Source organism: Astatotilapia calliptera, chromosome 20 (genome assembly GCF_964374335.1).
Source record: "Astatotilapia calliptera chromosome 20, fAstCal68.1, whole genome shotgun sequence".
In the NCBI taxonomy this organism is placed as follows: domain Eukaryota; kingdom Metazoa; phylum Chordata; class Actinopteri; order Cichliformes; family Cichlidae; genus Astatotilapia; species Astatotilapia calliptera.
The window spans coordinates 11,708,588-11,731,212 of record NC_137441.1 but is presented as its reverse complement, the minus strand read 5'-3'; the positions used below and the strand labels follow the sequence as shown (position 1 = coordinate 11,731,212).

Below are 22,625 nucleotides of genomic sequence, written 5' to 3'. Positions count from 1 at the left end.
TGTCTTTGTGGATTCTCTGCCATTACCCATCATCACCCACCACGGCAGTCTTTTGTTCAGTGTTACTAACCACAGGCCTTTATTATGGCACTGATGAATCATCTTACCCTGCTTAATGGATATCGGTTTTTATACATGTTCCAGCATAAAAATGAAGTTGTTCTTGCTGGGCCTTCATCGATTACACAAAGATGTCCTTTTACACAACACAAACTCGATAGATGTATTTTAGTGTACCAAAAGAAATCTTTCTTTTCAAATCCCTCTCCTGCTAGACGTTTAATGACAAGTAGTCCTGGGAGGCTTAGGAGCCATAAACGTGCTTATCAGGGTTCATGAACTCCAGGGGCTGATTTTAAGGGGTATGAAACTGATTAGCAATTTTACCAACAGAAAATTGCCTGATGGACAATGGACTGTTAAAAAAGGAAGGCCAAAATTGGGTCATACTTTTCTCCTTCTTTACAAAAATCTTGACACAGGCCTACAATTTCAATAATGAAACCTCCATTATAATTTCTAAGCTGGAAAGGTGGCTAATGTTCATTCTCAATGGGCCCAAAATTGTATAAGTGTGTGGAACATTAGGATAACTCCCAAAAGAAGAAGCCTAAACCTTTTCCTTTTCTTATGACAGCAAATGAGTCTTCTCTTTTTTTACATCCATGCTAGTGGTAGCTAATCAAGCCTTGCATTGATTAGCTACCAATCTTCAAGTATTAAGAGACACTTGAAGATTGCTTGTCTGGTGCTTCAACCATAAAACATTTTCCAGCTTCATGAACTTTCTGGTACAGTATCCGCTCTTTAACTCTTTAAATCTGCCTGCTTATAGAATAAAATGACCGGGTGTGCATCAGAAGTTAGTGAGGGTGATCTCTGCCTATGCAGCTATGCTCGGAAGAACCCAGAAACTGCTCTAAAGGTTGTCAAACCCTGGCTTTATTGATATATACTGAGGTGCTAAAAGTCATCATTAAGGGACAAGGGAGGTTGTCAAATGCCATTTTGATGGGGAAGTTAAGCAGTAGTTTGTCCCAAAAGCTGTTAACAGACTGATTTGTAATATGGAGAAGTTTCTCCAAGCTCAATTCTTAACTAAGTTTCCTTGAGAGAGGAACAGGCTGCTCCTGACTTTTTTCTTCCTCATTTCTTTTTTTATGCATTAGATATATTTGGATATATATATATATATACATTTTCATCCTAATCCGGCCTTTTCCCCCCCCGGTGGATGCTTTGTTGTGGCTGTCACGGGTGTTTTTGTAGCTGATGATGTTGTTCTTGTATTCACCGGAGTCTTCTGGCATTAGCTGCTGTTGACAGCTCGGCTAATGGAGGACTTGATGATTTGTAGGTCTGCGCCGAGAAGCCCGGCAATACGCGGATCACTGGAATTTAACGTGTTGCCTAGCAACAGTGTGAGCAGGGGCAGTTCCTGTTTCTCGGAGAGGAGGAGGGAGGGATCTCTCAGAGAAGGCGCCTGACCTTTTTATTTGTAGCATTTAGACAGAAGGAACAGCAAAGGTGATGGCTGCACATATCGGAGCAGCGGACTGTTGGGGATGTCCCGAGCCGTCACGTGTTGTCTAAAACTTGTCTTTGTAACACTACTGCAGTCATTTTTTTCACTCCTCAGTCCTGCCTGGAACATCATGTCACCCTTAAGTTGCATTTGTCTAATGTACAGCCATTATTTAAGTCTCTCTCTCTGTTTTTTTTTTTTTTTTTTTTGTATATATCCTTTTAGAAATTCCCCAAAGAATATCAGTGAAGCAAAACTAAATGTTCATGTGAGGTTGCCAATTATTGCTTAAATTATTGACTTGAGTTCTGTACTTGTTAATGCCATACACTAACTTCTAAGTCTTTTACTTAATAAATATGTCTGAAGTTTATTTTAAGTCTGTGTTTCTGTGTTAAGCTTATTAAAGGTGAAACTTTGTTGGCTGTATTAAGTCAGTTTTCTTTATGCAACCTGATATCACAAATCTGTTGGTGCACTCTGACCTTGGACATTTCATCTCATTTAAATGAAAACTTCACAAAAGCTCTTTAACAGGAGCAAGAGCAGCTGAAGAGCTGAAGGATCCTTCTTGGACAGCCATATGTACTGACCAGTGATTATAAAGAAATCCACACCCACCCTGACTGACTCCCCGCTATATCTCTCTACTTTGGTCAAAGTACATCACACTGCACTTTTCAAGGTTTTGTTTAGCAGGAGCAAATGATTATTTGGGTACACTAATCAAATTCCAAGACTAATAGCTTGGCAGCACATTGTCTATTTTGTCTTAAAGATAACCTTTAATATCACTCACTCTTACTTTCTTGATCGAGGACACAATGGCCTACTTCACAGTCATCACAAAGAAATGCGGCATTACAAATAACACTATGCTTGAATGAAAAGCCTTACAAATAGTACCAATGGCAAGGCTGCATTTAAAAAGATTTGTGGACAAAAATGATCAAGTCTAAACAAGGCTCTGGACGTACTGATGAAACATGTGCACACGCTTAAAAACACACATGTCCAGTGCTGCAAGTACTACAATCGTGATAAAGAAAGGTGATTTAAGTGACAAGTATGTATGCAGAAAAGCATCTCTGATCGCACAACACACAAAAACCTTGCAGAAGACCACACCATGTGTTGATCCTCTCAGCCAAAAATAGGAAACTGAGGACGCAATTGCCGTCTTGTTCACCAAACCAACACAACAGAAGACTGGAAAAATGTTGCTCACTCTATGGCAACATTCAGATCAGTCAGAATTTAAAATAAACAACATGGAAACGGGGAGGGTGGTTAATCTTTTTTTTTTTATATACCTGAAATGTACCCGATTTTAAGATCGCTCCTAGGTGCACAGGTAACCATGTTAGCAAGTCTGTAGCACTTAATGCGAACCTAAAAAACAACTCTATATGCACTGATGACACTGGCTGTTGTAGAAAGCCACTAGAGGTCTTCTGTTCCCCAGCACAGGCCATGAATAATAAGCCTAAACACAGAGAACCACTCCTTGAGGTCAACTGGGTGGTGTGGGGGTTTTGTGATTATAGATTATATGTTTTCAAGCCTTAAAACAACAACAACAACTTGATAACACATGCAGTGTTTAAACCTAAAACAGCTCTTTACCTTCAGCACAACAGGAGTTTTAATGCGTTAACTGCATATTGAACTGGGGGATAGTGGGGAACTGGAAACACAGATAGGCTAAATAAACGTAAATAAACGACTGTCACGTTTTGTTTTGACCACAGTCTGTATTAACAAGCTAGCAAGAGAACATCTATTCAGTTAGCTGAAAAATCTTAAGCTTTGCCACTTTTTATTTAGTAATGAGTAAATGGTCTCTTAGGAAGCAAATAACCAGGATAAGCTTGAACCTATTTGCTAGCATGATGCTGTGGTGTTTCTGCTATAAGGTTAAACTTTTTTAAATGGAGTCATTTCTTAAATAAATTAGCCCCCTGCTATTTCAGTGGTTTCCATTTCTTTTGCCTTTCCTTGTTTACACAAACCATCCTCCGTGACCTCCACCTCTAAATTTGCTTTGTCTTTCGCCCGGCTGATATTGGCCCTTATCAGAATCTCCTTGGCTGCGTCCTGCTCTCCCACTGATGATAGGACATGGATGAAAGGTCTGAATGTTTGCAATGCCTGAGCTATCACACACAGGATACAGCATTAACTTATCCAGTACAGTCAAGGCAATTGTGGGAATATTCTCTGCACCGGCAGCTTCAGATAAATTTCATCTCTTGGCTCCTCCAACATTGATTTTCTACAACAAGAAATGGAATAGCGGTCTGATCATCTTTTGGATAAACAGGGCTGCCAGCCAGCCTGTCTCCCTACGACACTCCCTTCTCTTATCTTTTCCTACAGTTTCTGTCTCTGTTTTTCTTCAGCACATTTATCAAAAAATTTGCCCATGTACATTACATGTCTCCGCAAATCAGATAACGGTCTGACAAAAGCGTACTGAGCTTGTCATCCATGGCAGGTTGCTCGAAGGCATGATTATTCTTTAAGATCACAGTCACGGCAGGCATGTGGTCTTTTGACAAATACTGCACCTTTGTGGATTGCGAAATGTAACTCCTGAGCTGGTTATACTGCAGACTGCCATTAAAATGATAATTGAACAAGTATGTGAATAGACCTACAGGGAATCTTGTGTATAACTTTGATCATACTTTCATGTCTGACTGTGAAATATGAAGCTAGACTAGAAATAAAGCCATATAAAAGCTATATAGTAACAGATATAAAGCATTTGTTGTAAACACATAGAAAGGACTTATAGTTGATTATCTGTTGAGTCGTGCTCAGTTGACACATAAAATATGAACGTTGTAGCTTGTATATTAATGTAAAAATTTTAGATATAATGGCGTAAATAATGTGAAATAACCCATGTGAGCAAAAACTTTACCATGAAGACATGTGGTGCAGCTGTACCTTAGTAGGCTTCCAGAAGGTGACCAATCAGAGAGAAATAAGTTTTTATAGAACGGGATTTCAAGGGAAAGGATCACAGACTCTGTAGACTCTCAACAAAAGGCGACATAGTTTCCATAAACTGCAGTTCATCTAATGGCCACTTGAAACTGGCTCCAAGCTCGCTATAGTCTTATCTTACAATTTTGTGTTCAACGCTCTGCAAATGATAACTTTTGGCTCCAAAAAACCCCAAAATGATAGAAATCTAAATACTAAAACTGAAACTTTAAAATCCGATGACGAAGGTATGGTGGTTGTGTCCATCATTAATATAATACAGTCTACGCTTTAGATAAAAGATGAACTGAGAAGTTGTTTAAAGTAGAAAAACAAATATTTTCGGTAGGGCTCATGCAAAGCTACTCTAGTCCCAGGATATTGAAGTTTTAATTTCTTTTTACTTGGCAGTGGATAAAAGCAAAAAAAGAAAAAGCTGATTTTTTGATCAAATTAACTCCATCTTCTATGCCAGCTTCTGAAAAACAATCCCTGCTTGGAAAACAGATTTGTGCAGCCCAGAAGAGGCACATGTGGCACTGACATATTTGATGTAAACTAATGAACAGGTCAGCAGCAAGTGATCTGTGCAGTCTAGACATTTGTCCCTTCCTCTCATGATGGATAGGAGCCTGCAGCACAGACGGTGAGACTGCCTAGGACCGGGATCGGGATCCAGAGGGAGGATGACTGAGGGAAGAGCGCTGCCATCTGAAACCCTCTTGAGGAGCTGGAGAAAATGGTCGCTTGTGCAGAGCGTCTCATTACTACACAAGCACATCATCTATCAGACATGGCAGTGCAGACCCACACGAAACACACACGTGTTGCAGGTTCACACACACACACAAACTATTGCATACATCTTGCACAGCAGCAGCAGAAAAGGAAGCTGAGGAGAGAATATGGGTTGGCAAAGCTATGCTGTCTGATTGCTGATGAGCTATCTGCACACTGACATGTAGGTTACGTTCTCTCTGTGCAGTGAGCTTTGCCACAGCTGCTCTGACAGTCTCGTAATTCCTGTCTCAGGATGGAAAATGGGGTTGCAGTCGAAGGCTCAGCTGGATGAGGAGCAGAGGAACGACTGTCCTACATGAGGGACCCTCTGTTTCAAACTAGCACACTGCTATATCTGCATAATCCATGAACTGTAAGCAATAGTTTGATACTTGGGAAGATGAAAACCACTTGCAGCAAAAGTTAACAAATCAACAGATCATAGGGATAAATAAGTCTTTGCCTACCACCTGGGTCTAGACACATATATTTGCCAGAACAGAAATGAACTTAAAACAAGTACTTAGTATCTTGGTTATCCTTTGTCAACCACAGTTTGTGAGCCTTCCAAATTCCCATCACATATATGTTTATATCTGTCATCTCTTCTCTGAATAAAAGAACAAACTAGCAGTCCTGGCACAGCTGCAAACATGAGAAAAATCAGAGCGGATTTTTTTCTGATTGTGCAGGACTTTGTAATGCTTCATGCAATCAGTCCATCTCTGTGTGTCTGATTTTTGAGTCCAGAGCTGTTCTGATGTGATGGCTTCACGCAGCTCTCGGCCTGTTTGTCAGTGAGCTTCTGGCTATTTAATGAGGCATACAAACATCACTAGACAGCACGCAGCACAGCCTCTGTAGCCTTAAACCCTGAGGATTCATTCTTTTTAATATTAACCACATTACGCTGTTTTAGCATTTACATGCAGTGCACAACAAACTGAAAATCAAATACAGCGCTCGGTAAATATGGGATAGATGTCATTGGGGCACTATCAATTATACCCATATGGGGCAATTTTAAGTTCGTATGTGTATCTGTGGGCAAATTATCTGCAGCTTCGGGCAGCCATGCGTAATCATGCACATGTGAACTGGTGTATGAATGTGTGTCAGGGTGTGCTGTGTATACTAAGCAGTTTAGCGTGTCTGCTCTGCTTCCCAAGAGCAGAAAGGTGAGCGAGGTTCACACTGACAGCACTCAACTCATCTGCTGGAATGATAAGACTTATTGTGTCCCTGCTTGGGGTAAATAACCTCCCTGCTATGTCCTTTGCACTCCCCCTTTATATAACCCTTTCACTGATGCTGCTCACCTTCACCAGTTCTATCCCTCTTCCTGCATACATGCCCCGTTTGGCACACCCTTAGGGCATGTCATGAGTGAATGCTCTTCTAGCACTTTAATTAGACAACTGCGTCTGGCATTGGGGAATATGGGGGGAAGGGAGCTGAGGCTGGGGCACATGAGGTGCCTGGGATGGGGGTTGACTTTAGTTAGGAGTTGGGAGAAATATACGAGATGATGTTTCATCCAATCATGTGACAGAAGCCTGTTTCCAGGGCTTCAAAAGTGGTAATAATCACTGATCGGCAGAGCTATTTCAATGTCAGATCGTAAAACAATGGCCTGAACAGTGTCACTACTCTGGTATTGATTCCTTTCTCAATCAAAGCCTAACTTTAACCATCATCAATCATCAGCTGCTTGTGATTAGAACTGAGTAACAGTCAACGTTACACAATGCTGGTCGAAAGCAATTCACCTTCCTCACTTAAAGAATGATTAAGTGGTTGTAAAACACACATTTTTTAAAGACTTTTGGTCATAGAAATATCCAAAAAGGGTAATTGTTTTCCAGTTACTGTAATTCTTCACATTCTCATCGTCTCTGCCCTTCATCTGTTTCTTGTGCAGGCATTTATTCATCTCATGTCACGTCTCTTCATCTCTTCATCTTCCCACCTCTTGTCACTGCTCGTCTCCTCTGCCTCTTTACAGCAGAAGCGTCAAAAACAAAACTGCTGCTCGTTAGGAAAATAATAGAGAGTGGATTTGTTTTTTTTAGGTTCATCTGTTGTGCTGAATCTTTACTCTGTGCAGCGCTCAGTGGGGCTGTTGTACAGAAGTCAAGCTCCTGATGGCAAACATGGTGTAGTCAAGATGAAGAAAACCAGTGTGCATTTGTATATGCGTAACAGTGATGTGTACTCATGTTAAAAAGAAAGTACTCCCTCTGTCACTTCTAAGCTTTTACATATTGGAGAATAATAAAAAAAAAATTGGCAGCAGGTTTAAAAAGTGTGTAAACACAAAATCAGGTGAACTACAAACCTTCACATATTGCATTGTGTTACTGTTTATTTAAAAAAAAACCTGAAGGCAAATGCAGAAGCAGTGTGCAAAAAACTAAGGACTCCCCTCACTGCTTCTACTGAAATTAGGAGGGTAAGAAGCAGCCAGGTGCTGCTAATCAAATACACTTGATTAACTGATTATTAGCCAGTGTGAGCGTCTCCATAAAACCAGTTTGTTTTGGCAGTTTGCTGATCTGGAGCTTTCAGGTGTGTGTTAACACAGCGCCAAGGAGGAAAGATATAATCAGTGATCTCAGAGAAGCAACTGTTACCGCCCATCAATCTTGGAAGCGATATACAAGGCCATTTCCAAACAATTTGAACTCCATCATTCTACAGTGAGAACAATTATTCACCGGTGGACATTCAAGACAGTTGCCAAACATCCTGTCAGGCCAAACAAAGTGTAGAGAAACTGCAAAGAAAAACCCAAGAGCTGTCAAATTTTAAAGGCCTATACTGTATGTTATAAAAAGACTGAATAAGTATAGTTTGTTTGGAAGGGTCACCAAGAGAAAGCCCCTTATCCCTAAAAAGAACATGTCAACACAGCACAACAGCACAAATGTTTGCAAAGTGGAATCTGAACAAACTACAAGACTTCTGGAACAATGTTCTTTGGATAGATGAGATCAAAGTGGCCATAAAGCCATGTAAAACCAAGCCCACCTGTTTTTTTCAATCATTGAATCGATCATGAATTCCTCTGTGTACCAAAATATTCTAAAGTTATATGTGAGGCCATCTGTCTGATGGCTAAAGCTTATCACAAACTGGCTGGTGCAAGAGGACAATGCACTACGCTCAGCAGCAAATCTACATCAGAAAGGCTGTCAAAAGAAAAGCATCAAGGAGCGGAATGGTTCAGAACTGAACCTGACTGAGATGTTGGCCTTTAAAGAGCTCTGTACAAATAAATGCCAACAAACCTCGATGAACTGAAGCAACGCTGTAAAGATGAGCAGGCGGATATTCATCCACAATGATGTGAGAGACCGATAAAATCAAACAAAAAATAATAATTTTACTGCTAACAGTGATTTTACATGCTACTTAATAACACACTGCTTCTGCATTTTGGCTCAGTTTTTGCCGAGTAAAGAAAGACACGGCATCATATGTGTGTGTGTTTCTTCTCAGGTTCTATTTGAATTATTTTAAAACCCAAAAAGGACAGGATGATTTTTAATTATGTCCTAAAGTGTGACACGTTAGAAATGAAAGGCTGCATGTCAGTGCTTACAAATGCCAAAATTGATTTGTGCAGTTTTGTGACTCATTATTTTATTGAGATTGTTAACATATAACATTTGATTGTGAATCCATAAAAACACATACACTTATAAACCCATGTTCAGAACCTAATATTATATAAGATTAATGCAAATTCTGCTATATTCTGATAATTTTACATCTAAAAACTTATAAACTGTTGTCATTCCTGAATATCACAGGAGAATTTTTTTTTTTTGTAAAGAAAGTACAAATTTCATGACCACCAGCATCACAATCAGATGTCTTTCTTGGACACAGTGCATACTTGGTGTTGGGCCTGTTTTCAGCTTTATAAGATAATTTTTCATGTGTGTTGGAGCTCTTGCTGTTGCTACTATATGCATGTAATAAATGGGCACTGTTTTGCGTTTTTCCATGTTTATTTTATTTATTTGCTTATTGATTTTTTTCAGTACCTCAGGCTGACCTTGCTTTATGCAGTTCTTTTTCCACCTTAATGGAACAAAAAGGTCTTCTTGATTTGTTTGCTTAGCCTGACTGTCTTTATGTTACCTACATGGCTATCAAACAAGACAAGACTGCTTTACCCCATCTGTTTTGTGAGATACATCAGCTTACCTGTGTGCTGACGTAGACTCTGGGTTCAGAGGCTCTAAACCATAAAATATACATTATGTTAGTCTTTAATGCAACAGGAAAAGGAAGTGAAAAGATTAGCAGAGATTTTAAAAATTGGACCTAATCCTCAGCAGGCATTTTTGTCATAGCTGAAAGAGTCAAGCTGGAATTAACAACATTAACCCTTGTTTTTTATGTTCAGGGGTTTCAGGCCATTGTACTCTTAATGGATGGACTTACGTGCAACTTACATCCTCAGACACTGATACAAGTTGTTGTTACAGCTCAGTTTAGACTCGTCGAAAAAAAGCAAACCAGCAAGAAGCACAAACTGTTCTAAATGAATAGAAGGTCAGTGAATAAAACCTGTTACTGTCTTACCAGTCTATTGTTTTCTTTTCTCCTCCTGTAGTGTGTGTGTGTGTGTGTGTGTGTGTGTGTGTGTGTGTGTGTGTGTGTGTGTGTGTGTGTGTGTGTGTGTGTGTGTGTGTGTATGTGTGTGTGTGCGTGTGTGTGTGTGTTTTCTTTCTTTCTTATTTTTAAACCATCATCTTTGATCTGTTCCTACTGAAACTGTTCAACTGCAGAAGGGCTCCATAAATCTCTTTTGATCTCGTCTTGGAAGAAAATCCACGTCCAGAATATGAATCAGCATCCAGCCAATCCAGACTGTAGTCAAGCAAAGCACCATCTAAAATGTCTTTCATCATAAGAGACATGCATACACACACAAAGAAAGAATTACAGGGAAGAACATATTCTAGCTTTGGCACTAACAGAACAGCACTTCTTGAATTTTAATCTGCTGCAAAGGATAGCGGCTCTAAGTGCTGCTCAGCAGACAACACTGTTTCATCATATCAGCAGGTCTGCATAGCATTTAGGGTTTTATCAGGCAATAACAGGCCAAGAAGACATCCCACAGAATTGAAAATAGCTTTCAGTACTGTGTGAAATAGCTTAGATAGATAGATTCCAAAGGTCTGCAACCAAAATAGGATATATTGACTGGTTCTTATAGATTTTTACTCACTGAAACTAGGAAAATATTCCATCTCGTCAGATTTTCTCGCAAAACTTGTGTTTTTAGTTTAATTAAATGCACATTTTCCAATTTTAAACTGAAATCCGGTAACCCCTATACTTGTGTCAAAAAAACACGTCCCAATAAAGCATGTCCCAACAGCTTTGTTTTGTTCATAGCGAAATTATCTCAGAAATCTCAGAAAAATTATGCATAGTTAATTGCAAAAAAAATATTGATTTTTAAAAAAATGTAAACTCCACATGTTTTGCAAAAAAAGTACTTGATCAGAATCAGAATCAGAAAGGGTTTTATTGCCAAATGTTGAGCAGGTTTACAACATTAGGAAATTGCTGCGGTACTTAGTGCAAAAACATACTGTCAGACAACGCTTAAATAAACATAAAAATTAAAATTAAAAGTGCTAAGTAGATAGATATATACATGAATGCAGGTGGTGATCAGTGCAAAATTGGAATGATGCTGTGAACACAGTGTAAGGTCATGTGTTAGTCGTGCGAACAGTCATATGGTTATTGTTCATGAGTCCAACAGTAGAGGGGAAGAAACTGTTCTTATGGCGAGAGGTTCTGGTACGAATGGACCGGAGCCTCCTGCCCAGACTGTGTCCAGGGTGAGAAGGGTCAGCTGATGAATGGAAGGAAATGGAGAACAGTTTTGGATTCAGCACCCTAAAAAACATAAAATTTACCGAAAATATCCCATGCAGTTGAAAAAAACATTTTTTTGCAGACCTGTAGTTTCTATCTATCGTGGCAACTCGTAACCCTATCGCCACCTCGTGCCCAAAATGACAAAAATACAACATAATAGAGAAAGTAATTTTGCTCAGGCATTTAGGCGTCTGTATGCTAAACATTGAGGGCCCTGGCGTAAGCTTACTTTTTTGGGAGGGAAATGTAGTTTCAAACGTTGCCTTTTAGCCGCTAGTTTCCACTGTTTCGTAACAGCCAGTACTACAGCCCCCACAATTCCTGGCGTGCTCCAGTTCGCGTTGCGGGCGACATGGCGTCTTCTTGAAGCGTAGATAAACCGTAACTGTTTTGTTGACAAGTGATTGAGGTAAGCTCTAAATATTTTTAAGTATCATAGACTCTGACTGCGCTGTCCTACCTGCGATTAGCTGATTTTAATTTGGTTTAACCGGAGCTCTTTTGAGCAGCTTTCCTGGAGATAGTTAGCCTTTTTGCTAGCTAACGTAAGAGGCTAGCTAGCTTGCTGCATTTATTTTGCAGAGGATAGGAAGGTAATTCAGTTTCTCTTCTCGTTTAACAAGTTAGTCATTTTCGTTATTGGTTTGTAATTTCTGTCCGCACAAAAAAATGTGTCGTTATTTGTTGCTCTAAGAGTTTAATCGCGTTTTCTATCGGAGAGTGTTGAGGAATAACAGCTGTCTTCACTTTTTGGGGCACATCCTGATACCCGTTTTTAGGGCATAAGAAACTTATGCATCCACAAAACATATGTTATTTCTGTATTGCTATTGTTTTCATGTGCTTTCTCTTTTCGTATTTCACAATTTGATTGAGTTCAAAATTGTCAGCCATTAAAAAATTATCAAAATTACAGACAGAAAAATTAGACCAAAGGATTAAGCTAAATATACAAACGGACAAAGGTTGCAACACCCTTCCTTGCATGATCAGAAACAAAACAAAACATCATCACTCTGATCATCAGGCTACCCTTTTTACTTCGTCTTTTGCTATTGATAAGATATATGGCATGAATAATGTAAATATGTTTCACAATTTCAATATTGTCTGAACCAGAGACTCTCACTTTCTTCAAGTAATAGAAACAGATATTTGGCCTAAAATATTGAAATGACATTGCTTAAGTAGTTGTCCAGATAAAGCCATTTGAAAATGACTCCACCGAAAACTCTAAATAGGCTCGAAAATATCCCTAGCTTTATCGCAAAAATAGTCTTATGAGCAAACTAACACTAGAAAGCTTTAATTTGACAGCTTGTCTCTTAAGAAGTGTATCATCACCCTGAAATATTTCTTCAGGGAAATCAAGGTTGGCCAGGCTAGGAATTTTTCTCAAATTTAGTCAACTGAACTCAAGCGTAATTCAATTAGAGGTGAAAAGAAAAACTGGATTTGGAGATGCGTACACAGCAATATATAAACAGTAACAGCTGGCAAACGCATGATCTGTACTCATTGTACATAAAGCAAATATAATGTAATATTAATATATGTCCTGCCACTGTGGTGTGACAACAGTTTTCACTTTTGTAAATGCAATGAAAGCAGAGTTTAATGTCTGGTCTTTGTGCAGATGGCAGCTGACTCCACAGACAAGAAAGATGCAGACTCTTCGGGGACCAAAGACCGAGAGAGGAAACGCAGCCGTTCACGAGACAGAGATCGTAAAGTCTCACCTTCCCGCAAGCGCCATCGTTCCCGTGAACGAAACCGCTCTAAATCTCCCGAAAGGTAACCGCTGCACAAAAAGAACCCATCAGGAACACCAGACTGACTTCTAGCTATTAATCTTACTGCGTACTTGTGTTATCTTTCCCTTAAGCTTTTTTGTGTCTGTGTGATTTTGTGTCATTACGATAGAGATCGACGCATGAAAGACAAGGACAGAGACAAGGACCGAGATAGAGATAAGGACAGAGACAGGAGCCGTAAGGACAGAGACAGCCATCGGCGCGATAAAGATCGCAGCAGGAGATCCAGGTATGTGACACTGATTAAGCTTCTTCGGTCAAAGCTGGCAAAGGAGATTTTTAGTCATAATTATTTCATAATCCGTGTTTGCCTGAATAACACGCCAATATTTTTCACATTAACAAAAATTTGATATTCAAAGGAATTAAACCCAATTTAAGTGACAATATTTTCAGTGCACAGTATTTTTGGCACTGACATTACTGTTGCCTCATATTAGAAAATGCCGATAAGGCCAACTGTTAGCAGTGAGGGGTTTTTTCTCATAAATAAGCCTCAATCCAAATAAAAAGGTCTTTTATCAAACCACCTGAAGTTCATCCTATGTCTGAAAGAAGCAGTTTTACCTCCTCTCCCTTTAAGTCACCTTTCTTCTCAGAAGTCAGTTCTCAGCTGCACTTTCTCACTTGTTAACTAAACTCTTACCAAACATCCAGACGTTTGGATTTTGCTACAGTTAGCACTTCAGCTAAATTTCTGTTTTGTCGTATTTACATTTTTGTCATCTATAGAAGCGCTTCTCCAAGATCAAAGGATGCCAAGATAAAGAAAGAGAAGGATATAAAAGGAGAAGATGAGGAGGATGAAAAAAAGAAGAAGGAAAAGGTAAAAGTCTGGTTTAGTGTTTGTGTAAATTTGAACTGCCACTTCGGTTATTATTTTGGGTGTTTGACATGTGCTGTTGTTCAGGTCCAGCCGCTGTCTTTGGAGGAGCTTCTGGCCAAGAAGAAGGCAGAGGAGGAAGCTGAAGCAAAGGTGAGAACATCCATCCGTCTGTCAGTTTGTCCATTTTCTAAAGCTTTTCTGGGGCCAGGGCACATGGGCAGAAGTCTTAAGCAAAGATGGCCAGATCTCCCTATTCCCACCCACCTCCTTCCAGCTCATCCATGGGAACACCAAGATGGTTCCCAGGCTAAGTGTCCAGCACACCACACAGTGACTCCTGTAAGGCTGGATACTCTGAACTGTTGTAAGCCTAAATAGCAGTCAGAACCAGTTTCCCAACCCAAAGATGTTGGGAAGCAACACTTGTGTCCACCATGAATAACCCTAACATTATACCCATGCCTGCCCACCTCCTGTCACTGAAGGCGACTCCAGATTGTAGCACAGTCAACTCCTCTTTAGGAAACTGGTTCCACTTAAATCCAGGCCAACACATATTGCATCCGACCCCTACGGCACTGCAGGTGTTGGCATGCCAATGTCTCCTCTTCATGCTGTGCCCGACTGAGTCCTGTGGGCTAAGGGCCAGCTACCAAGCACTCTTGCTTGAGCTCCTTCCGGACTCCAGAGTGGGGAACCAAAAAGTATGCCCTGCACGGGGTGAACTAGTCCTGAACTAGTTTTTTTTTTTTTTCTTTCTGCATTCATGTTTTGTGAATTGCTCTTCATCTGGGAGATTAACTTTTCAATTTAAGATTATATTTTCTCTAAATTAATATTATTTCTTTTGCTTTGTGTTTTTCAGCCCAAGTTCCTGTCAAAAGCAGAGCGAGAAGCCGAAGCTTTGAAGCGCAGAGAGCAAGAGACTGAAGAGAGAAGGAGGATGATTGAAGAGGAGAGAAAGAAGAGAAGGACGTTTCAGGACATAGGGAGAAAAATGCTGGGTGTGTTTCAGCCTCTAACCTGAAACAGTTTGCATTTAATTACAGGATATTAACGTGTCGATAACCACCGTGATTCTTTGTTACAGAGGACCCTCAGGAAAGGGAGAGGCGGGAGCGTAGGGAGCGAATGGAACGAGAGAACAACGGCAATGAAGATGATGATGAGCGACAGAAGCTCAGAGAGGAGAAAGATAAAGGCAAAGAACTCCAGGCTATCAAGGTTAATTGCATGAGAAAGAGTTAAAATTACAGTTGTGTACAGATTGGGCTGACAGAAACTTTATTGTGTGTAGACCAGGGGTGCCCAATCCCGGTCCTCGAGAGCTACCGTCCTGCAGCTTTTAGATGCATCCCTACTCCAACACAGCTGAATCAAATGAATGGCTTGTTATCAGGCCTTTGCCAAACACGATGGCATGCTGAAGAGGTAATCAAACCATTTGATTCAGCTGTGTTGGAGTAGGGATGCATCTAAAAGCTGCAGGACGGTAGCTCTCGAGGACCGGGATTGGGCACCCCTGGTGTAGACTAACAAACAAAACTTCCACTTATTATTTTGAGGGGCTTGAAAATTCCTAGGGAAACTGGAAAAGCAGAATTTAAACCGATGTCCACAAATTATTCACAGGAGCGTTATCTTGGTGGGATCAAAAAACGGCGACGGACTCGCCACCTGAACGACAGGAAATTTGTGTTTGAATGGGATGCTTCTGAAGACACTTCGGTCGACTACAACCCGATGTGAGTGGATCGTGAGCACAAAATATATCCACAGATTAGGTCTTTGCGTTCCCTCGCTAAACTCTCGTGATCGGTCTTTGCAGTTACAAAGAGAAGCATCAGGTGCAGCTGTACGGACGAGGCTTCATCGCCGGCATCGACTTAAAGCAGCAGAAAAGGGAGCAGTCGCGTTTCTATGGTGACCTGATGGAGAAAAGGCGCACGCTGGAAGAGAAGGAGCAGGAAGAGTGAGTACAGTGGAGTATCTATAATGGAAAATGATCCTGTATCCATAGTTTCACCTTCAGCTTCCGCCCACCCCACATCTAATCTTTGTTTTACCTCGCTTCAGGACAAGACTGAAGAAGATGCGTAAGAAGGAGGCCAAGCAGCGCTGGGATGACAGACACTGGTCTCAAAAGAAGCTGGACGAGATGACAGACAGAGACTGGCGAATCTTCAGAGAGGATTATAGCATCACCACCAAAGGAGGAAAAATCCCAAATCCCATCAGGAACTGGAAGGAGTACCCGCTGCCTGCACATATTCTGGAGGTCATCGACAAATGCGGCTATAAGGTCAGCTAGGGTTCAACTTATCTGGTTCTGTGTTTTGTAATTTTTCTTTTTTAAATTATTTTGTAGCTGTTCACTGTTTTTCACTGTGTTCAATTCAGTCTCCACTAAGGAATTTTTTATTAATTTTTTTCTCTCCAGGATCCGACGCCGATTCAGAGGCAGGCCATTCCCATTGGTTTACAGAACCGTGACATTATTGGTGTGGCTGAGACCGGTAGCGGTAAAACTGCTGCTTTCTTGATTCCACTGCTGGTCTGGATCACCACCCTGCCAAAAATCGACAGGTAACGTGTCTAAGATCCAATAATCTTCAGCAATTTCAGAAATAATAACTCTGCATTTGGACTGTCTTACTGTGCCTCTACTATCTCTTATGATCCTTTGCTCTCTGTATGACTGGATGCAGGATCGAAGACTCAGACCAGGGTCCTTATGCTGTGATCTTAGCTCCGACTCGTGAGTTGGCGCAGCAGATCGAGGAAGAAACCATAAAGTTTGGTAAACCGCTCGGCATCCGAACTGTGGCTGTGATCGGAGGAATCTCCAGAGAGGACCAAGGCTTTCGACTCAGGATGGGTTGTGAGGTAAAACGGAGAGGGCTAATTTTAGAAAAAAAAAAAAGTGTTTCTGCCTGTGAAGCAAACTGAAGCCTCACTAACAAGTAGTTTTTAGTAGTTTTTGTTTGCTGTCAGTATTTTTACATCAAAAGAAGCCCATGAGGCTACTGAAATAAACTCAGCAGAAAGGCGAAGATGGTGCAGGACTACTGTTGCATTTGCAGAGCAGTAACAATCTCATCACAGGTGTAGTTTATGGAGGAGCTGTAGGCTCTAGTCTCTTGACACACACACACACACACACACACACACACACACACACACACACACACACACACACACACACACACAGAGAGGTGATATTTCAACCAGGAAATTGAAGTCCAGGTGAAGTGAGAGACGTTTCTTCAGCAACACTCACTGTAACCTTAACCAGAACCTTCAGAGGTAAACCCCCCCAGAAAAACAAAAAAGGTCTTTTATCAAACCACCTGAACAACAAGCTTAAAAGAGAATGAAAGCTCCAATCCACTGCTTGTGTTAAACAGAAGCAGCGTTACCGAATAAAGAATCCAAACTGCTTGTCTTGTTTGCCACTAGCTCTTAAATTTGGCAGCTTTCTTGCAGACTTGGCTGCTGTCAGCCTGCAGCCAAGTTTATTTAATGTGCGTGGATGCTTACACTCCTGATTCACTCTGTTTATAGTAGAATGTTTCCAATCTTTATTTACAGTCTCCCACATTAAGAGCTTAATGGGAGAACACGGATATAATACACACATGCTTCTTGATAATTTTGTGCACATTCAAAACATGGACTGAAAGATGCTGCTGAACAAATTGAGCAGGATGTAAATTGTGCACATTTGCCAAATTGTAAATAAATTAAAAAGCGCAGAGAGTTGTGGGCTAACTCACCGAGCCATGAATATCTGTAATAAATTTGATGAAGGCATAAAGAATTGTGCTTTCATGATTGGGCTCCATATTGGCAATTTTTTTTTCTTGCTCTTATAATTTCCAGGCTTCCAAGTTTATTTCATACTTTGTTTCTATAACTAATTTTGAGCATCAGTATCATGGGATTTGTCATTGTTTGAATGGTAAAACTGCATCAGTTTCATGTCTATGGCATAGAGCATCTATTGATGTTTTTTCTGAAAACCGTCTGTATGTTTTGTGTGTGTTTGTGATGTGTAGTGCTTCTGTCAGTGTGTATATTATGTGAGTAAAGAAAGAGGGAAGCGGTACAGATGGTGGTACAAACAGTCCACATGGCTCATTCTCAGACGCTGGTAGCTTAGCAGCTTAAATACACACAGACTTTACACTGTGTTTTTTGGCAGGAAGTCCATCCTGGCTTTTTATCCATAAGGTGAGGATTCTACTTGAAAATCATCTGTTCACCAGCGTCATATTTGTTTACATCGTCTAACAGATCGTTATTGCCACGCCCGGCCGTCTGATTGACGTGTTGGAGAACCGCTACCTGGTACTGAGCCGCTGCACCTACGTGGTCCTCGATGAGGCCGATCGTATGATTGACATGGGCTTCGAGCCCGACGTCCAAAAGATTCTGGAATACATCCCGGTGACCAATCAGAAGCCAGACACCGAAGAGGCGGAGGACCCTGAGAAAATGACGATGAACTTTGAATCCGGGAAACAAAAATACAGACAAGTAGGTCTTTCTTTAGCAGTTGGAATCTTCTGAAGGTACCACATGATTATCTGTTGAGTGTTTTCACTGATTGTGTGTCTGATTGCACCGTACAGACGGTCATGTTCACAGCTACCATGCCTCCCGCTGTGGAGAGACTGGCCAGGAGCTACCTGAGACGTCCTGCTGTGGTGTACATCGGGTCTGCTGGAAAGCCTCACGAGAGAGTCGAACAGAAGGTCCTGCTTATGTCGGAGGGAGAGAAGAGGTGAGACGGATGCAAGCATTAATTTTAAACACCAAAAATTTCACTTGCATCAAGATTCTAAATGTTTTGTATAATGTGCCCTTGCAGGAAGAAGCTGCTGGAGGTTTTGTCGCACGGCTTCGAGCCTCCGATTATCATCTTTGTCAACCAGAAGAAGGGTTGCGACGTGCTGGCCAAGTCACTGGAGAAGATGGGGGTAAGTCACTGTAACCTGAACCACAATGGATCTCAATTTGGGGTCGAGATTTGGTAGAAGCTTCATGCTTTGGAGTAAAAAAAGTAACAATCATGTCAGGGGTGTCAAATATAAGGCCCGGGGATCAGAATAGGCCCGAGAAAGACTCCAGTCCAGCTCACTGGATGATTTTGGAAATATGTGAAAGACAGCATTTTGGATTTTAAATATTTTCCTACAGATAAAGACCTGAAGCATTGCCACTCATAATACACCAAATCAATTAATGGATAAACAGATAAATGACATTTGATGTTTGTGCCAGCCTGTAGAAATTTCTGGGGACATTTTCTATAAAATATCAACAAATATTTCATTGATTGCCTTAAAATTATTCTCGGATACGTTTAAGGTCACAAGAGAAATATTCCTAGAAGTTTTTGTTTTCCTACTAGCAGAACAAATTGTCTTGTTGCACTAAAATTATATTAATCACTCAAAAAACCCACAGTTTTAGTATAAAGAAGAAGTTATGAAAATTCGGAAAGCCAGATACATTAAAAGGCAACAACAGCTTTTTAATGCACAGTATTAGCCTCAGCTGTACTTGGGGTTCAGTGCTAGTGTTGCATCCTGACATAATGCTGAGTTTTGCCGTTTGTTGTCAGAAGTTTTATCCAAAATACAAAAGAAAGCCAATAAATCTCAGATGGAGGTTTAATTTTAATTCATTTTGGTTTCTGATTTCCTAAAATACTAAATATTTTGAGCAAAGATTAACCTCCACTGGTCCTCCTTCTCTTCTTCTTTGTAGTACAATGCTTGCACGCTGCACGGTGGCAAAGGCCAGGAGCAGAGAGAGTTTGCGCTTTCCAATCTCAAGGCGGGAGCCAAAGATATCCTGGTGGCCACAGACGTTGCTGGGCGAGGTATCGATATCCAGGACGTCTCCATGGTCATTAACTACGACATGGCAAAGAACATCGAAGGTAAGAGGCCTCATCTGGTGTGCAGTGTTTGTTTATTGACTGAAATTAAATTTTTGCCATAGGAATCACTAAATGATTCACTGAATCGTTGTTGCACTTTCTCCTCTTGCAGACTACATCCATCGTATTGGTCGTACGGGTCGTGCTGGTAAGAGTGGTGTAGCCATGACTTTCCTCACTAAAGAGGACTCGGCGGTGTTTTACGACCTGAAGCAGGCCATCCTCGAGAGTCCCGTCTCCACCTGCCCTCCAGAGCTGGCTAACCATCCAGATGCTCAGCATAAACCTGGAACCATCCTGACCAAGAAGAGACGCGAGGAGACCATTTTTGCCTAAAATGACCTTTATCAACTGAAGGGGGAGGGGAAAACCCCACCAACTGTTTATTTTTCTCCCTCTCAGGATCTGCTCTCTAGGTTACTCTCACACATTTTGTTCTTTCCCACCTTGTCTTTGTGTTTTGGTCCCATCTGTGCGTGCAGAAACACAGTAACTGGTGCCGAAGTCGTCAGCACACTGGTTCTCATCAGTGTGGGTGGATTTTAAGATAACTTTGTTTTGCGTCTGTAAGCCAGAACCAGGAGCAGTATGCAGGACCCCGATCTGATCTGTACTGTATAAATACCCAATGCACCAAATTACAGGCAGGATGTGAGTGTAGATGAGCAGTAAGTGCTGTGTTTTTAGTCATAATTTGAGTTTTCTATGTAAGAAACCTTTACCAGAAGTGACACCAGTTTTCTTTGCTTCAGATACATCATTTGATTAAAATGGAAACAGCTGTTTTAAATGTATGATGTGAATACAGCAAATTTGAGCTTCTTAACTGTCAAACTGAGTTGTTTTTTTCTTTTTTCTTTTTGCATTAAATTACACGTGAAATGTGGAGTTTTCACAAGTAGAAGAGCAGTGTTTCCTTTCAACATGCCAATTATAGAGCTCTTCATATCTCCTTTAGTTTTCCTCTTGGCATTTCCCACCTATATTCTTTAACCTTTTATTCCTTTATTTAACCAGAAAAACTCTTTGACCCCAATATCTTTTATATAGGAAAACTCTTTAAAGCTCTTTATGTGTTTATCTATGCCATGTGGCTCACCACCTTCAAGAGGCACCATAGGGGTCAGGTGCAGTGTGTGTTGGGCAGAGGCCCTAGCAGTCCAATCACCAGCTGTTGAGGCAGGCTTTTTGGACATTGCAGTAATAATGATAGAGTAATGCAAAACTCCCTATTTCTTAAAATTTACATTTGAAAATGAAGGAATATCGAACTATTACCTGGCAATTACGTGGTAGTGGGACGTCATAATAACACCATAATACTGAAGTTCAATCATTTCTGCTAATACAAAGAGAGGCAGAAAGTTCTGTTTTTGAAACTATGAACAACTATAACTTTATCAATACGGAAAGTTTTAAATCTAATCTTAAAAGTAGAGAGGGTGTCCAAACTGGGACTTGTTCTACAGAAGAGGGGCCTGGAAGCTGAAGGCTCTGCCTCCCATTCTTCTTTTAAATATCCTTGGAACCACAAGTAAGCCAGCAGTCTGAGAGTGTGGTGCTCTATTGGGGGCACTATGAGGTGTTTAAGATAAATACCTCATAGATTATTCAAGATCTTGTATTTGAGGGCAAAGACTTTAAATTAAAAAATGACTCCAAGATTCCTCACAGTGTTACCAGAAGCCAGGAAATGCCACCCAGGGTAAGTACCTGGTTACACACCAGGGCCCGTATCCCTAAAGAATCTTTGTGCAAAAAGTGGCTCCTAGCGGCCAAATTCTAAGAAAATTCTCAGAGTCATGACGTTTTCTTAGAATTTCCCCTAAAAGTGACACGACAATCCCAGTTAATATAAAAGCTATTCCTCAAGATTCCTAGCGCTTAAAAGGGCTCCTAAGGCGAGATCTGCTAAGAGCAGGGAAGAGGACTTTTAGTGGCTTAGGAGTTCCCCTAAGCAGCTGCACAAAATGGCCAACAGAAGAGGCAGGAGAGATGTCCTGCAAACACTGGATGACAGGGAATTATTGAGACGCTACAGATTGGATCGTGCAGGAATCATGTTTGTGGTGGATCTCCTTAGAGATGCAATTACTTCACCAACTCGACGCCACAACACTATTACACCGGAGACGAAAGTAATCACAACCCTGAGGTATTTGGCATCCGGGAAAATGCAACAATGCAGCAGTGATGACTTGGGTCTGCAATCACAGACATTGCTAAAAGCTGAGCCGTGTTACCCTCGTTAAGACCACACTGGACTTGTAACGTTGTGATTTCTACTTCATTAAGGACAGCCCCTTGAGATAGGCCATCTTGTTTTCAACAGGGTCCATATGGGAGTGAAAGTACAAAATATGCCAGCTAGGATATTAATATGAGCAAATAAGACACAAATCATTATTTGAACAGGGTGTAATGAGTTTAAGTTTTCACATATTTTAGATTCTAATGTTAGGCTATAACCCCTACAGCTTACTATTCATTTTCCAGATATTTTCTTGAATGTGAAATATTATTTACAATTACAGTCAGCATAAGATTAGAGTGTATAATTATGTTTATTGATTTGAGGGTACATCCTTTGCTCATTATCACCAAAAGCTCATTTCCATCAAACTTGTAGGATCAACCAATCACGGCTTTTGAAATGATGACTCATACCTAGCAACGGGGTCAACCACACCTCCTCACTAAGATAGGATTTTCCATCCATTCCTTGCTCAGAGTTCACTGAAAATGTTCTGGAATCACTTCTAAGCTAAAACTCCTGGCAAGGAATTTTTAGGTTAAGTTAGCAGCTCTCTGAGAGGATTCTCA

General features: G+C 40.7%; 1 protein-coding gene across 2 annotated transcripts; it reads left to right on the top strand.

The window, feature by feature from the left end:
- The first annotated feature begins 11,401 nt into the window (after positions 1–11,401).
- On the top strand, positions 11,402–20,636 carry ddx23 (DEAD (Asp-Glu-Ala-Asp) box polypeptide 23). 2 transcript variants are annotated; one of them, XM_080295519.1, is made up of 17 exons: positions 11,402–11,621; positions 12,849–13,006; positions 13,136–13,255; positions 13,759–13,852; positions 13,937–14,002; positions 14,718–14,856; positions 14,943–15,076; positions 15,485–15,597; positions 15,681–15,824; positions 15,929–16,154; positions 16,293–16,438; positions 16,561–16,738; positions 18,149–18,391; positions 18,487–18,638; positions 18,726–18,834; positions 19,628–19,802; positions 19,915–20,636. In XM_080295519.1, exons 2-17 carry the CDS (start codon positions 12,849–12,851, stop codon positions 20,136–20,138), a joined length of 2,421 nt encoding a protein of 806 aa, XP_080151645.1. In that variant the 5' UTR covers positions 11,402–11,621; the 3' UTR covers positions 20,139–20,636. The 2 variants fall into 2 exon arrangements, with proteins under 2 accessions (XP_080151645.1, XP_080151646.1); XM_080295520.1 differs by having other exon boundaries at positions 11,566–11,805.
- Positions 20,637–22,625: the final 1,989 nt, after the last annotated feature.

Excerpts from the sequence above, each read along its gene's own strand:
- ddx23 (XM_080295519.1), top strand. The coding sequence starts at position 12,849 with ATGGCAGCTGACTCCACAGACAAGAAAGATGCAGACTCTTCGGGGACC. Across the intron at positions 18,392-18,486 it reads GGAAACAAAAATACAGACAA|ACGGTCATGTTCACAGCTAC; the intron begins GTAGGTCTTTCT and ends TGCACCGTACAG. Across the intron at positions 18,639-18,725 it reads ATGTCGGAGGGAGAGAAGAG|GAAGAAGCTGCTGGAGGTTT; the intron begins GTGAGACGGATG and ends GTGCCCTTGCAG.